General features: G+C 40.9%; 1 protein-coding gene across 1 annotated transcript in view; it reads right to left on the bottom strand.

Moving 5' to 3' along the window:
- syne1a (spectrin repeat containing, nuclear envelope 1a) overlaps positions 1-16,973 on the bottom strand; it is a 120,823-nt gene that overhangs the window by 57,490 nt on the left and 46,360 nt on the right. Inside the window, 12 exon segments of the mRNA XM_020587870.1 lie at positions 3,782-3,952; positions 6,540-6,695; positions 7,789-8,106; positions 8,329-8,493; positions 8,737-8,880; positions 9,364-9,517; positions 9,718-9,890; positions 10,210-10,374; positions 11,277-11,432; positions 12,817-12,960; positions 13,358-13,540; positions 15,221-15,398. Coding sequence (XP_020443526.1) covers positions 3,782-3,952; positions 6,540-6,695; positions 7,789-8,106; positions 8,329-8,493; positions 8,737-8,880; positions 9,364-9,517; positions 9,718-9,890; positions 10,210-10,374; positions 11,277-11,432; positions 12,817-12,960; positions 13,358-13,540; positions 15,221-15,398 — 2,107 coding nt within the window.

Genomic DNA, 16,973 nt, shown 5'->3' with positions numbered 1-16,973 from the left:
TCCTGTCCCCTTCACAGAAAAGCACCCCCAAAGCATGATGTTACCACCCCCCTGCTTCACAGTAGGGATGGTGTTCTTGGGATGCAATTCATCCTTCTTTTTCCTCCAAACACGACGAGTGAAGTTTAGACCAAAAAGTTCTACTTTGGTCTCATCTGACCACATGACTTTCACCGATGCCTCCTCTGGATCATCCAGATGGTCTTTGGCCAACTTCAGACGGGCCTGGACATGTGATGACTTGAGCAGAGGGACTTGGCGTGCAATGCATGATTTGAAACCATGACAGCGTAGTGTTCTACCGACAGAACTGTGGTCCCAGCTCTCTTCATGTCATTGACCAGCTCCTTCCTTGTAGTTCTGGGCTGATTCCTCACCTTTCTCATCATCCGTGATACCCCACGAGGTGAGATCTTGCATGGTGCCCCAGTCCGAGGGAGACTGACAGTCGTCTTTAGCCTCTTCCATTTTCTAACAATTGCTCCAACAGTTGATCTATTTTCACCAAGCTGCTTGGCAATTGCCCCATAGCCCTTTCCAGCCTTGTGGAGGTCCACAATTTTGTCTCTGGTTTTCTTTTGACAGCTCTTTGGTCTTGCCCATGGTAGTAGTTGGCATCTGACTGACTGTGGGGTGGACAGGTGTCTTTAAAGAGCTCAGACAGGTGCTACTAGTTTAGATTAATGAGTGGAGTAGAGGTGGACCTTTTCAAGGCACAGTAACAGGTCTTTGAGAGCCAGAATTCTTGCTGTTTCTCAGGTGTTCAAATACTTATGTTCAGCAGTGCAAGACAAATAAATTCTTTAAAAATCATACAATGTGATTTCCTGAAATTTTTTTTAAATTCTGTCTCTCAGAGTGTGAATGCACCTACAATGTGAATTTCAGACCCCTCCATGATTTCTAAGTGGGAGAACTTGCAAAATCGCAGGGTGTTCAAATACTTCTGTTCCTCACTGTATATGCTCTAGGATGAAGAAATCCTGTTATCATAGTTGCCATGATTTTGATTAACATTTCTTGTTAAATGTTAAATTATTAACATTTAACCTTCAAAGACAGTATCACTGATTTATTTGTCCTTCTCCTCCAAAGTTGCCCCAGCCACCCAGAGCCAGTGTGTCTGAAAGGCTTTGAACCCATCAGGTAGGCTGATGCCTGCATGGTGGGATGTGTAGAGGGCTGGGAGGTCACGGTGTGGAGAAACCACAGTGAATAATGTGAAAGGAGGACCAATTATAAGCATCCATAACAGGCAGCAGTAGCTGCAGGGTTTCCAGGGCAACCACAACACTCCACACACACAGACCTCCACTCGATGGGATGCCATCTAGCTTTCATCATCAGTTTATTATTGCTTGAGCAGAGAGTAGCATCACACTGCAACAACCCCAGATCTCCAGCTACTGCTGCTGATAATATAAAAAGCCCTGTGTCTGTCTGCACATGTCCATGTTTGCTGCATAATATGAAGCTTAAGGCTTATTCATCATTCCAGTAACAATGCTCATGTTCCTGTCTTAGTCGCTCTGTATATCTTAATTCCACACAATTCTGTGCGGTTAACATGTGAGCTTAAGCAAAAAAAGGCTATGGCAACTGCCATTGAAACAAATTCAGTGCAGTACGATTTATTATGTCCACTTTATAGAAAAACATGTTCTTATCTCACACCAGACACCGAGTGTCCCTCAGTCCTGATTGTCCACATGCTGAACTAAACTTCCAAGATCTTACAGCATTTAAGTAACGATCCATAAATAGCTTCTCAAAATTTTATATCCAAGAATAACCATTTAAACATCTTTCAGAGGGGGAAAAACTGCTCACAGTTCTATGCAGTATCTAATTGTTCCATCCAGATCAACAATTCAATGGATTTGACTAAAGATAACGTTTTGTTTTGTCTTACAGTCCCTCTTTGGGTGAAATTAGGCTGGAGCTATGTATCATACTGGCTGCCAATACTACAAGCAATAGTAAAGTCAGCAAACATTATATTGAGGTCCTGAACACAGTGTTCCCTTTATGCAGTAGGCCATCTTGTAGCATGTCAACTCTAATTATCCATGTCAAGTGTCCTGTGTATCAGCTGTAAAAAAAGATGAGCACTAGTGATTCTGCACCAGCTCTCAGGCTCCATTATCTACTGTAATACTTTTGCTGTAGCAGTGACAGCAATATTCATCAGTAACATTATCGACTAACGGCTGTAGGACAGTTTATTAGCTCTGCTGCCACTGTCTCTCCATTCTGAATGCAGTGCCTGCAACCCGACTGCAAGAATAAATCATACTGTACTCTGCACATCCAGAAATCCTGTTTAAATGATGAAGAGCCATAACGTCTGAGCAAAAATATGTATTATTTCTAATAACAAATAAGAAGTGTAGAAGAGTGTAGAATATGAGGAATGTAATGATTTAAAATACACAAACCATACAATTCTGTGTGGTTAACGTGTCAACAACAGTTCAAGGAGAGAAACAGTGACTTTTGAAAAAAAAGTGCCCCTGTCTTATCATGCTACATTATCCCTGTACATACATATCTTGATGCCACTGCATATTTCTGGCTGACAGGATCAACCAGTGCATATGACTCACATTTTTACAGTTAGAACGCAGTATCAAATTAAGTCCAAGTCCAACTAATGGCCCTTGACACAGCTATTGACTACTGATCTTTGTGTCAATGCATAATCATCCCACCTCACTGAAAAGCCTGGTAGGAGAGTGAATAAGTGGCAAAGCACTTGTGTGCTATCTGCAGTGCTGGAAGGACACATGTGGTGAGAGCATGTCTTTAGTCCCCATGCAGAGACAGAGCATTGATTCCAGGCAGGGATTACTGCAAAGCCCACACCAGATGATGCATTATAAATGTGTGCGTCTGCGAATGCATTTCTAGATATGTGTGCGAGGAAGACAAAGAGAACCAAGAAGTAGCGATACATAAAGAGCTGAAGTGAAAAAAAATGTGTGAAATCACAGAGCATTCATGCGTGTGAGAGTTTGCTGCAGCTTGTTAGTACTTTGGATGTGTCTTGTGACATGAAAAGAAGGCATGAGGAGACAAGTGTAAGTGTATGTGTGTATGTGTGTGGTGTGAAGCAGTAAGGGCAGTGCATCAATTACAGTGTGTGCGCCAGCGGGCTCCTGACACCGGCACTTCTTCATCCTCTGCTTCACTGTGGGAGGTCTCTCCCTACTACCATGCTTCCTCTACAGCAGCACCAGTTTTGTCTTCACAGAGCACCAATCAATACAGACTTATTCAATCCTCACACTTACACACTTGATATGAACTATGCCAAGCAAACAACAGTACTGATTTTCTTTGAACTACACAGTGCATGCTTCAACAGGGCTGCTTCTTTCTAATGCCCATTTGACAAAAGGAGAAACTGTAACAGGTTTACCAATGGTGAGTTTCTTATGGTGAGGGTCTATGGCTAATCTTAATATTTTAAACAGACTGAAAGCTTTGCAAACAGTTTTACTGACCAAGCATATTGTAACTTCCAAAGATTTTACTAGCAGTTACCATACTGTATATTGTTTGGCAGAAGACTAGATTGCAAAAGGACATTTCTTGGATATTGGACTTAGACAGGTTGTCCACTATAAACCAAAGTCTTGTCATGATAGGGAGATGTATCAAATGGCACATTGCACCTTGTATCCAAATGCCTCACTGACAAATGGAGGTTTAGAATAGTGAAATATAAACCTAACCACAGAGGAAAATACAATGCAGATTTGGGTACTCAGATCAATACCTCTAGTTTCTTCATCTTCTTCTCCATGGCGATCTGGTCCAGAGGTTCAGAGGCATCAGTTAATGCTGTGAAGCTTTTCTGAGACGAGTTGAGCCAGTCAGTGAAAGACATGCAAAGGTTTTCAGCCTCTTCAATACTCTTCAGCTCTTCTTGTAGCTGCTTGATGGTGTCCTGAAACATTGTTAGATTTAAAAAACAAATTGAAAAAGTCAGCAATCAATGCCATTAGATTTTTCCCAGTATCCTCAAACAGAATGAAGCCTAGTGTACTACACCAAAACTTTTTTTTTTAAACAATTACATTAATACTTAGAGATGTGAACTGATGAAGATCCAAAACGATGACAAGAAAATAAGCCTGATGGCTTCACTAGAGAAAATGCCTCACTGTGGTCAAGAGCCACTCGTACAGGCCCAATCAATAATCTCTCTGATGTAATATTTGCTGACTCATCACTTTGACTGTTAACACAGAGTGAAGTTCATATACATTTTATTGGTTTTATTGTATATATGGTCTCACTAGAAGCACTATAGCCTTGATCATTTGATTTATATATCTACTATATGTTTGATTGAAAAGCCAGTTTTTTAAATAAAATTCTGTAATAACTGGATGTTAGTGCTAACCAATCATATTTCATAAAATGAACATAAAGGTGAATGTCTTTACAGCAACAAACACTGCTGTTAAAAGAGTTTCTCTGTATTTGGTCAGGAAATATTTAAGCAACATGGTGTGTAGCTCTTCCTTTTAAGACGTGAGATGTGCCCCAGTAGCCTAACACTGGCCACCATGGACCAAGAGCTCTCTGATCAGCCATAAAAATAGAAAATATCCTTTTCCACCCTGCTCTTTCATCTGCTGATTGTCAATAGCTTCACAACAAGGTGGAGAGGGGCTTAATGTTTCTGACACATTACCCACTTCACTGAAATTTTGAGTCAATAACACCATGAGGACCGAGAGGGTTTCTTGTAGGTTTGACACATTATTCACTCAACTTGCAAACCCTGCAGTGAGAAGCTCCAATTAGCTGACTGTGCTGAGTGCACACCTTTTCTGACGAGACAGAGGTAACAGCTTCCCACCACAAGTCAATATGGCCCCCACTTCACACAGAATAATTACAGGCGGGATGTTACAGTAAGTGTCTGCATACATGTGTGTTGGCATGAATGTAAGCATATGCATGCTTCAGTGAATTGTGAAAGGGGAAAGAACAGGTGTGGGTACAACAAAGTGAGGGAGTAACAGAGAAGCACATGCACACACATGCACACTGACATTGTGTTGCTGAAGGTGTAAAAATCAATGTAGTGCAGGCAAAGCTTTTCAACTCTTGGTGCTGGGTGTGAGATTGCCTTCTGTAGCGTTTAATTACAGCCTTAGCCCCAGACCAGAGGAGTCTCATTGATTTTCCTTTAGCCCTCTCAGAGGAGCAGACAAATAGAGAGGCCCGATCGGAGTCCACAGAACAACACGGGCTGGGCTCACAGGCATAACTCTCAAAGCTACTTCAATGGGGTGTTACAGAAACAAAGTCCAAACTCTCACTAGAGCAAATTCCATGATGAGAGAGCATGGCCATGTGTGAAAAGCCCACTGCAGGCACGGACACCAGTGGCAACACGCACAAATTCACATTTTCTTTATCTTTGACTGCAAGAGTACAACAGAAAAGTGCTTCAACCTCCAGCCAGCTCTTTATGACTTAACATAGGGTTCCTACAGAAATTCTGATTGACAGAAAAGTCAATCATTTAGTTCAGTTTTTTAAAAAGCCTTAAAAAAATCTTACATTTAATTTCCAAAATATTTTTCTTGCCTGCCATAGGTGGTAATGTTCATGATCAAATGTTATTGCGTGCAATTGCAGACTTCTGGGAGATGTAATAAACCAGTAAAATAAAAGTGGGATTGTGCAAACAGTGGATCGTCCATGCAGGGGTTTCGATCAGCACCATCAGTCCTATAGCAAGCACTGTCACTACTATTAACTATAGTAGCTATTAATCCTTTCATCTCATAATGGGGAAAGGATTGAAAAAACTGATAAATGTGATATAATAGTGTTAAATTTCATGCATGTTGTATTAATAAGCTCTCAAACATAAGTCTTAAATATAATGAACCCTGCAGAAACCCTGTATATTTCACTATTACATACAAACTCATTATGACAGATACAGTAGGTTTTGTCCAAAAATAGTCTGGCAGACAGGAAATTCAGTGTAGTACTTGTCTGGCAGTAATGTTTTAAGTCATTCTTTCTGACCACCAGAGTCATTGGTTAACCATAAAGTAATAAGTTATATAATACTGTTTAGCAATGATACAACAAAGATTAAGTAATAATGTCATTAACAATAGATCAGACAACTGGTTACACTGTTTAAAGTGCAACTGATCTGTGAAAATATGAAATCCAACAGAAACAGTTGATTATTTTATATAGATAAACATGAATGTAAATGTCATCAGAATAAAAAAAAAATCGGAGAATCTCATAAAATAATTTTAACTTGTTGAAAGTCAAATTTATTTTTTGTTCTTAAGTCTCTTTGATGAATCGCTTCAACAGATATGGCTGGAGCACTTGAAAGAATTTTTAAAAGTCATTTGGAAAGGCTATACTGTAAAAAAACAAGAGGAGCTACTGCCAGCAAAACAGACTGGGAGCATCTGCCAAACCCCACAGAGTAAATGTACAGATATGACCAGATGAACCACTGAGCTGCAGGCAGAGTTGCTAACCTGTATGTTGAGCAGCAGGGAATGGTAGCGGGCAGTGAGCTGGGTGGCAGTAACACTAACACGACTACTGATGTAGGTTTCCTCCAGAACCTGCTGGGCCAGAGAGGAGAGGCCATCAACTTCTCCCTGCCGCATGAGCAATGCCTCAAGGCTCCCCTGTTCACAAATGACATTGCACGTATTAACATACTTTATTTAAATCCAGTCAAAATGATACATTATTTAAATGTATAATGAGAAAATACCCAATAAATGTCAACAAACACTGAAAACACATCACACGTCTCACATCACAAACAATAAGATATAAGGCAAAAAGCTCTGTGTGTGTGTTTGCCTCTATATGCAGAGAAGGACAATACTGTGACTGTCTTGACATGCTGACACTGACAGGAAGTGTGCTCTGAAGAAAGAAGACCCAGAGGAAAAAGACTCCCCTGCTGTTTTCCTCCAAACACATGCTATGTATTGTGTTCTGTATGCATAAGTGAGAAAAGTGAAGTACTGTTTTGCCCAGAGTGTCTTTTTTTTATATTGAAAGGCAAAATCCTATTTTTGCTTGGATACTGTTGTTGTTTTGAGGGAGTAAATAGGTTTTGGAAACTGCCTTGATGTGACTCACAGAGAGAGAAGAAATCTGAATCAAAAGCAGCAGATTTATGACATAATTCATTTAAAGCCCCTGGAAACTAGTTATAAAAGCAAGAGCTGAGGTTCATTACTCTATTCTGCTCTGTGTTGAAAATACTGAATTAAAGTAACTGTATTGTCTGCAGCATTACCAGATGTGATTGCTCACAGAAGTGATGTAATACTGTGTGTGTATACAAGATGTAAGGATATTTAGAGACAGTATTAATGAGAAAAAGCTGTTAAAGTGAAAATCAGAAGTTACTGCCAGCAGCTTAGCATAAAGATCGGAAACAGTGTTGGTGCTTTGTTCAATCTTTAACCACATTTAAAGTTCTATAATCAACATATTGTCCTTTGCTTGTTTTATCCATAAAATCGAAGTCTAAAAACATAAATTTGCTGTTTTATGTGGGTTTAAGTATCAGAGTGTTTCTTGTCTAAGATCAGTAACTTCCCACACTAGTAGCTTGGCAACTGGTGCTGGCTAAACAGTGAAAAACAAGTGGATTTCCCAAAATACTGAACTATTCCATTAATAATATATTGTGTTGATGACCTTTACATTATTGACAATTGTGCAAGAATATTAAGAGTGCACATTTTGTCTCTCTCTGACCTGGATTTTCTTCAGCTGAGTCTCCTTGGTGGTTCTATCTGACCTCCGATGACGTCTGATGGCTGCTACCTTCTCCATCTCCTCCAGCCACTGGGCCAGGCTCAGGAACCTTTGACCCATCTGCCTCAGTCTGGTCAGGGTGGATCTCAACTGGGCCTGAGTCTCCTCCAGGCGGCCCTGGTAGGCCTCCCACTCTCGCTGAGCTGTATCCAGAGCTCGATCCTCAATCTGAGGTATACCCCAAGGAATTACTCTTTCTCTGCTGGTCAGCACAGAGGAGAGCAAAGACTGGCCATGTGAGCAACGCTCCTGCAGGAGCTATAAAAGAAAAAACAGTGTGACAGAAAAAAGTTTAAAGTGGATCTCTCGCAAAAAGGCCAGGTGTCCATGACAATAAAAAAATAAAAATAAATAAAAAAGAATTTTAGATGTGATGAGGGTCGTATCTTTAAAAATGCATATTATTATGAAAAAGCTTTCCTTTATACAATGTATGTTCAGGACAAATAGATTATACACAATATTCTACAGTGGCACTACCTGCAGCTGTTGCAGTGCCTTCTCTAGTGTATCCACGTTTCCCTCTGGGTGGGACAGGGAGGCCAGAGTGGCCTGTTCCTGCTCCAGCCAGTCCTCAAACACATGTAATCCCCTCTGATATTCCTGATGGACCAGCACCAGTCCCTTGGCCTTACTGACTGCATTCTGGAAAACACAATGTTTAAAAGATCAGCTGAAAAAATATGTTGCCTCCTTACAGACATCAGTTATTTAAAAATGAAAAGACTGACAACATATTTAAAAGCACTTTAGGTAATGATTCAAACAGTTGTGGGAATATCATTGAGATTTAAGGAACAACATAAACAGTAACATTTTCAAAACAGTAATTTATTATTTAAAATGCCTGCAGAGTAAACAATGACACCACATGTTGCGGATATATACCTTGGCCTTTTCTTTGAGGGTATTGTATCTGCACTGCAGATGTTGTACCTCCTGCAGGGTAGCGTAGTGCTCAGCCATATTGGACCCCTTTGTGGAAATGGTTTCCAGAGGACTGCTGTGACTCAATACTTCTTCATAGAGAAGCTGGAATGAAATTAAAGCACATGCGTTGTAGGATAGATAAATATGTATGCGCGTGTGTGTGTAAATACATACTAAGGTGGGGAATTCCAGAAAATGGGTAACATTCAAACTTTTTGGTGTAAAAACACTTCTAGAATTGGCAGAAAACAGGCCATACAGTTGCATATTGACAATAACCTCCTAGTGAATGTTTTGAAAAGTTTGGACTCACTGCAAAAAATAAAATAAAATAATTAATGCTTTGTGGTTGTATGCCTTTGCCAACCAGTCAAATTCTTGGGTATAGGACAGAAGTGAGGTCACTGACCTTTGACAACCAAAATCTAATCAGTTCATCCTTGGACACTTGTGCCAAATTTGAAGAAATTCCCTCAAGGTGTTCCTGACACAGTGAATCATAAAGATGGATGGACAGCCCAAAAACATAATGTCTCCTGCTAAGGCTATGTTTTAAGGCCTGCCATTATTAGAGAAATGTGATACCTTGGTCCTTCCAAGGTTAGCGGTCTTGTCTCTCATCTCAGAGTACTGTCTGTCTGAGCAGCTGAGTGTTTCCTCAACCCGGTCCATCCACAACACAAACTGACCCACGTCCTCCTGATAGCTGGTCCATTGTGAAAGAGCGCCCTCAAGTTGACTGACAATCAACATAATGATGTTAAAAACAGGCAAAGAACAGATATTAATCAAGACACACATATCCATCCTATACATGCGTTGCTTAAATGCAATTGTCCCTTTAACCTTTCAGCTAACTGAAATCCATCAAGTGAAACTGGACAGTTCCCAGTCCCATTTATCAACTGCCTGACAGATTGATTGGTTCATGATCACAACCTTTTACACTGGATGGAAGCAGAAAGCAGGGAGTCCCATGAATCCTTGAGGTCCTGGATTTGTTTGCGAATGACTGGGATGCCCTCAGCTGAAGTGTTTCTCTGGACTGCTTCTCCCCGTGTCAGCAGCATCTTTAGCTGGATCTCCTTCTCCTGACGGGCAGCTAGTAAGGCCTGTACACAGGAGGAAATGAACAGACAAAAACCAAATATAATACTCTGGTTTATGATCAAACTAATGACATTCCCATCAGCCTAACCTGTATGTTGTGTTAGTAAATGGTTGTATTCTAACTATGATTTTTTCACTTTTGAGGTAAAACAAATTCTCATGTATCACTACAAGAAGTTAGGTCAACTCAAAGTAGAAAATGCATTGCTGGAGATGTATGAGACATTCTCTTTGTCTATTCTCTATTGATGAACAGGTTGATCTTCAAAACACAAAGACTGTTCCAGTAGGGGATCCCAAAACTGTTTTATCTGTGCTTACTTCCAGATGTAACATCCGGTCCTCCAACATTCCCTTGTCAGTGGTGGTGGAGTTGCAGGTGCTGAGGACCCTCTGAGCTTCACACACCCAGTCCTGGAGCTCTTTAAGACCCTGAGAGAAGAGCCGGTGTTCCCCTACGATACGGTCAATCCTTGAGGCCTTGTCCTTTAAGCATCAGAGCACAGCGCTGTAAACACTGTTCAAGTCTTACGCTGATTTTGAGGAACACGTTAGCACTGATTTGAAAATTAAGAGCACAATTGTTTCTGAAACACAACAGCATCTTCATATTCTGTTTCTATTTACATTTACAGTGTAGTTTTTCCTGACTGACGTCTCTGGAGACTCCCCCACCCCCACATTACAACACAAACACAATGCATTTTGTTTGCAGTCATCACTTGTACATCTTTAACATCAGTGTAGCTGTAGAGCAGCAACTTCAAATGATTTCATTCCTGTTTCCATGTCTTGAAGGGAAGAAGACCTAAAAATAGCACTCTCCTAGCTAGCCGGTACGGTAAACAAATTGGCACACTCTCACTGTCTTGAAGTGTAATGTTTTGGTCTATCCTGTATCAAACTAATCATATGAGTGTGACCAATCTAATGAGACCTTCATAAAGGTCAGATTCTTGAGCACTGACACATTTCGGCGTTGGCATTTTAAGAGTGCTACAGAGAACACTGTAAGCTACACAGCCTCGGCCTTTTAATGTTGATGAGGCTACAACTAGGAGGACCTTTTGGAGGTGAAAGATAGATTGCTGCACTCTAGCAAATTACTTTGGATACAGAGACTTTCTTGGGCAAAATGTTCTCTCTCACCTGAGGCAAGCAGATTACAGCAACCATGACTGATGTGCGACTGGAGGATAATGCATGACACAGTAAGTCACACAGAACAAAACTAAACATGAACAAGGCAGAAGGCTCCATTAGTTCTTACCTCAGACAGCACATGAATCAAGCATAGCACATTTCAGCATGCTGCATTTTTCAGATGAAAGCGCAGATAACTGAACAAGAAAGGGGGCAAGAGGGTTACAGGGTGGGAGTGGTTTTACCTTGGTTAAGTTGCTGAGGGCTAGGTACTGTGCTGACAGTTGAGACACACGATGGACAAAGCCCTTGCCGGCTGCTTGGCCCTCCCAGAGACAATGAGCTCTTTCCTTCAACCTGCCCAGCTCAGCCTCCCGAGTGGCCAGCTCCTCCAGTACACACTGGGCCAGTATGAAACAAGAAGAGGAGATATAAATGGAAAAATAGCCATAGAGAAGCAACAGGATATGGGTGAGAGCAGTTGGGAGTACAGGGTTAATAATCACAGAGCACACTGGAGAGGATGGTTGTGTGTTAAGAACCATAACATTTCAACTCAAGGGGAAAATGAAATGACAAAAAATATGGTGTTTTTCATGACAGGGAGGTGTAAAAAGCATAGAGGGGGAATAAAGGGTTGAGTTAACATGTCACAAGAACAGACAGAGCAACAACAGCACAGCAGAATACACGGATAAAGACAGGGGAAGAACATCATAAAAAACAGGATCAGCAGCTTTCCTCCTGATGTTCGTTTTTAAACTGAAATGCAGTTATTCAGTTGGACAGAACACAGAGATGAGACTAGTCTGACAAAATACTGCAAAGATAGGGGGGTTGGACAGAACACAGAGATGAGACTAGCCTGACAAAATACTGCAAAGGTAGGGGGTATATATATATGTGAAAAAAGTCAAGAGGGTTTTTCCAACAGAGGTTCAGACATTGAAGCCTGTATGTATTGTATTGTACTTGAGGTGTTGGGGGAAGAAATATAATTGCTTGTAGGGCCAGACAAAAGGCAACAAGGAGAAGTGCTACAGCAGGCGACAGAGTAAATATAAAAATAGAAACAACGATAAGGGCAGAGCTTTGAGATGGGCTTGATATGTTTTTCTCCTCTCTCAGTTTTATCTTTTTACGGTCTGTGCCTCTCTTCCTTTTTTGTCTCTGCCAGGCATGGCAGAAGATGTTATCGCATCCTAAAGAGGGCCTTTTAGCTGTGCAGTGCTTCAGTTGTGACAGAAGGAGAATTAATTAGATTTCTGGACTTTTCCTCTGACTACTGTGTCAAGACGCTGCTCTATTTTGATCCAGTGGTGCTCAACAAATGTAATTAGGTCCTTCTCTTTTCCCAGCTGATTTGAGATTGTACTTTAGGTATCCATATCTGATGGAGAGCTCAGACTATTTAGCATCCTTAGAAAATCTACTTAATATTCAATTTATGGTGTACTGCCAGGGTTTAGTTGAGTGCAGAGAGGAAATGAGAAAATGTCAGTGACAGCAGCTGACAAGAGGAATGTAAAAGGCATACTCTCAGTAAGACATAAAGCTATTTAACAGAAATGGAAATGGATCCTACGGGATGGATTAAAATGTAAACATATTGGTCAATGAGTAGTAGTATAAAACACTGTAAAACATAACAGATGGCTTGATTAATAACAACAATAATTATAGGAGTAACATAATTTTATCAGAGCTGTGATGTTTAGCTGTGAGGGATTACGAATCCGTGATTAATGAACCCCAGACAGAGCCTTGTTGAGTGTAGTACTCTACCTGCAGTTTGCTAAGCTCCTGTTTCTTGGCTGGAAGGTCATGTAGCCTAGCACTGCTCTCCTGAACTCTGGCTTCTGTGCTGTTCACCCAGTCCTGCAGAGGCTCAGCACTGGCTTCAAACTCTGTCATCTGGGACTGCAAGTTCTGGAAATATAGTACATAACCTTTCAATACAAGTAGAAAATGTGTCACATAAATAGATTCTGCACAAAGTGACGTAACTCAGTTTATTAGATAAAGTAAGCATTTAATACTGAAATGAGATTATTTACACAATATCCTCTGGCATCATATCTAAAATGCATCAAATCCATATTGATATCTTTATGTGAATACTCCCTGTAGTAAATTATACTCACAATAAATCAGATGTCCTGTATATGTATGAACGGAATTAAAAAAGAGATACAAACATGGATTGTATACAAATACTAAATCTGCATTCGTTTAAATATCCAAACCACACAGTTAACCTTTATTTAACCATATAGTCCCTCTGAGCTCCTGATTTTATTTTTCAGAGAAGCCCCCGTAAACAAACCTTGAGTGCGTCCTCCCTCATCTGCAGGTTGTTCATCAAGCTCTTCCAGTCATCTCTTGCATTTGCCAGCTTGGCCTTGATTCCCTCCACCCTGTCTTTGGACACCACAGCCATCAGCAGCTCCCCACTGGCCCCTACTGTACTGAGCCTGGCCTGGCCATGCTCCCTGTCACTCAGGAACTCCTGTGGGGACACACAGACAAAGAAACTCTGACTATTTACAATAACACAAACACACAAAGGGAGTAGGCTGTGATAGTGAATAAAGAGAAAATAAAAAGATGACCTCAAACTTCTTTTTTGTCCTTGGCGTCTGACGCAGTGGCTGATGGGTAACTGAAATCAGTACGGCCATAGACAGATTTTTTTCCTTGTGTCCCAGAATATCACTTTACCTTGTCAACAGCGGTAATTAGACCAAGTTCTTACTGTATGTGTGGGCAGAAGGAGGGGCCTGACCCAGGGAGGCAATCAGTTCAGCGAGCCTGAAATGTGTTAGTTTTTACATAGCTCCTCCATACCCACCCACAGAAAATGTACTCTCTCTCTCTCTCTCACACACACACACACACACACACCCCTCCCTTGGAGTTGAGCTGATGACAGTAGCGCAGCAGGAACTGCTCCACCATCTGTGCAGTCAGCACATCATTTACACACACACTACAGCTCCAGTGTCCTTACACACACACAAATTTAATACAGTACAGCCACACAAAAGCATGTGACTTACTCTGTCTCTCATTGTCTCTCTTAATCTCTGTCTCTTTATTTTCTCTCTCTTCTGTGTTCATTCACAATTTTTTTCACACTTCCTACCAGTGTAATTGCATACTGCCAATTAAGCAACACAATGGGTGCCCCCGCGCCTCCCACTCTGGTCCTCCTGGAGGTCAGTCATGTGGAAACATTGTTCCAGATTCCTCACCAAGTCAATAATAAATAAAACATGACCGCCCCTGTTTTTGTCTCTCCTCCACTACTATATACTCAAACTTCTGAAGAAGCACATACAAAAACTCCTGCATACCATTTCCCTTCTTTTAACAACATTTAAGAAAAGCATCTCTTCAGGTAAGAAGGCATTCTCTACACCTTCTGAACTGCTTCTTTTCTGTCACCATGTGACCGCTGATTAAATCAAGTACCAGCACCACTGAGCAAATATCTCTAATGTTGAAGTAAAATTAACTTCTGCACTTTACAAGTATAGATTTATTGTCTTAGAATACAAGCTCAGCTCAATAAAACCCACATTCCTCTATGGTGATGGACTGGACATGGCCAGATGTCTGAAAAGTAATTAACTGTCTGGTGCAGGGATGTGGGGACGTCTACCTTAACTGACAAGCACCTGTTTCGTGGGGTGCTCTAAAAAACTTGCCAGACTGTTACACCTGTCAGTGTTTCAAAGAAAGACACAGTGACCTCTCAGAAAAAGAGACACACAGAGATATTTTGAAGAAAATGGCAAAGAAATCCTGCTGTCGTGCTTTCTCTTATCCCTTTTGGCTTTGTGCCCACTTCAAGCATATCCAGCCTAAGACAGGTCCCACCACTCCAACAAGCCCGGCAGAGGACGCTCAACACTAGGCATGTCAATACAGACGTCTCCTATCACAAGCAGTTTGGTGATTAATTCTTCAAACACTTCTGCAGCATGATGCAAGTTATTAAAAATGTAGTTCTTTATCAGAAACCTGGAATTCAGTAATATTTTAATTCAAATAAACATGCATTCTATTACTTTCTATCTTTGAACAAAATAACAGAAATGTGATTAAATTTGTATCTTTGCTGTTCTGTGTCTGGTAGGTCTGTCCTGGGAAAGCACTTTCTGGTACACAGGAAGTGATCTCTTACTTGGATCCTCTGCAGAGTGGTGGAGGCTTCGGCGACACTCTGTGGCACATCAAAGCATTTGGCTGTACTGATTTTGGCATTGACCAACCACTGCTGGAAATCTCTCAGGGCTGCACGGAACCTCTGCTCCAACAAACGCTCCTTGTTTTGACACTCTCTGGCTGCACGAAGACTAAGACTGGGGAATAATTGAAAAGAAGAAAACGGATTTGAAATGTTCACAGGTTCAAATCCACCTGGAGAACTAATTTAAAGGTTGTACAATGAACACAAAAGAAAGGGATTATATAACAACAGGAAGCATCTACTATCTACTGCTCACATGCTTGGCAAAACAAAGAGGATACATGAGCAGATGCTCAGATACTGTCCTCAAATTACTGAGGAGGAGGAGACAGGGAAGCCTGGGAGTTGAACATGGCTGAGAAACAGGCAGGTAGAGAAACTGCAAAGTGGGTGAAGTGGAAGGGATGAGACTGGGACAAAGAGGGAGAGTGGGGGATGGTTTAAGGGATACAGCTTAGGACGGGGTTGAGTGGCAACATATGAGTGGGGCAAGAGTTCACAGGGGTGACAAGATGGAGAGAATGAGGGATGACAGGTTGATGCTGTAAGAAAAGGGGAGATAGAAGGGATGAGGAATGTGAGGGAGAGGTGACAGTAAAGGGTGATGATATATTAAAGTGAGTACAGCTACAATACAGACTGATAACATGACAAATAATTACATGCATTTGAAGCATAGTAAAGGACAGTTCGCATATAAAAGAATTTCAACACATGTCTTATAAGTATAAGGTAAAATGCTTAAGTTCCTCTAAGTGACAAATAGGATTTTTGGCAAAAGGGATGAATACACACAGAAATGAAGTGCCAACAATGGTCAGTGGTCATGGTCAATAATACTCCAGATCACAATGACAAGAACATCAATACTGGACAGTTGTGCAAATCTCAGAATCACAATGAAGAGAAAATGCTGTTTTACACCCAATGCTAACATTTGTACAGTGGAACCTCGGTTTTCATATGCCCTACTTTTCGTACGATTCGGTTTTCAACGACTTTTTTCGTCAAAATTTTGTCCCAGTTTTCGTACAGTTGATTGGTCGGTTCAGCGTCATTAGTCCGTACCAAACTTGTCCGCCTGCCTGCGTGACGCAGCCACTCATTTCCCGGAAGAAATGAGTGAAGGGAAGTAACCTCAGATAGGGCCTTGATACATAAAGTCCTTATGGAGGGGGATTCCCCTTCCAAACAATAACCTCTCCTCCTCCCTCTCCCCTCCTCGCCATCTTCAATATGCCAACAAGAGTCTTCAATAAAGGTAAAAGTGATGTTAAATGTTCATTTATCCAAAATGTTCATTTATCCATTTCATTAGTCGTTTATATTTATTTCTCATTGTTTTCTGTATGTAAAAATATAGTTCTTCTCTAAAAAATGTATTTTTTGTTAATATTTTTGGGTGTCTGGAATGGATTAATTGGATTTACATTATTTCTTATGGGAAATATTGCGTCAGTTTTCGTATGATTCGGTTTTCGTCTGACTTTTTTGAACGGAATAATCATGAAAACCGAGGTTCCACTGTATTATCACTTTCTACAGTATCTACACATGGCAGCTACAGTATAATTAATATTAGGGACAGACTGTTTTTACACTGCCAAACATTAATTGGAGGTCTGTGACAGGATGCCAGTTCTTCTCTCCTGTATGAAAGTCAAAGGCCCATCCAGCACCTTGATCC

This window comes from Monopterus albus, unplaced genomic scaffold, assembly GCF_001952655.1.
Source record: "Monopterus albus unplaced genomic scaffold, M_albus_1.0 scaffold9.1, whole genome shotgun sequence".
Lineage (NCBI taxonomy): Eukaryota > Metazoa > Chordata > Actinopteri > Synbranchiformes > Synbranchidae > Monopterus > Monopterus albus.
The sequence above is the reverse complement of the archived record's forward strand: the minus strand, read 5'-3'. Positions and strand labels throughout refer to the sequence as shown.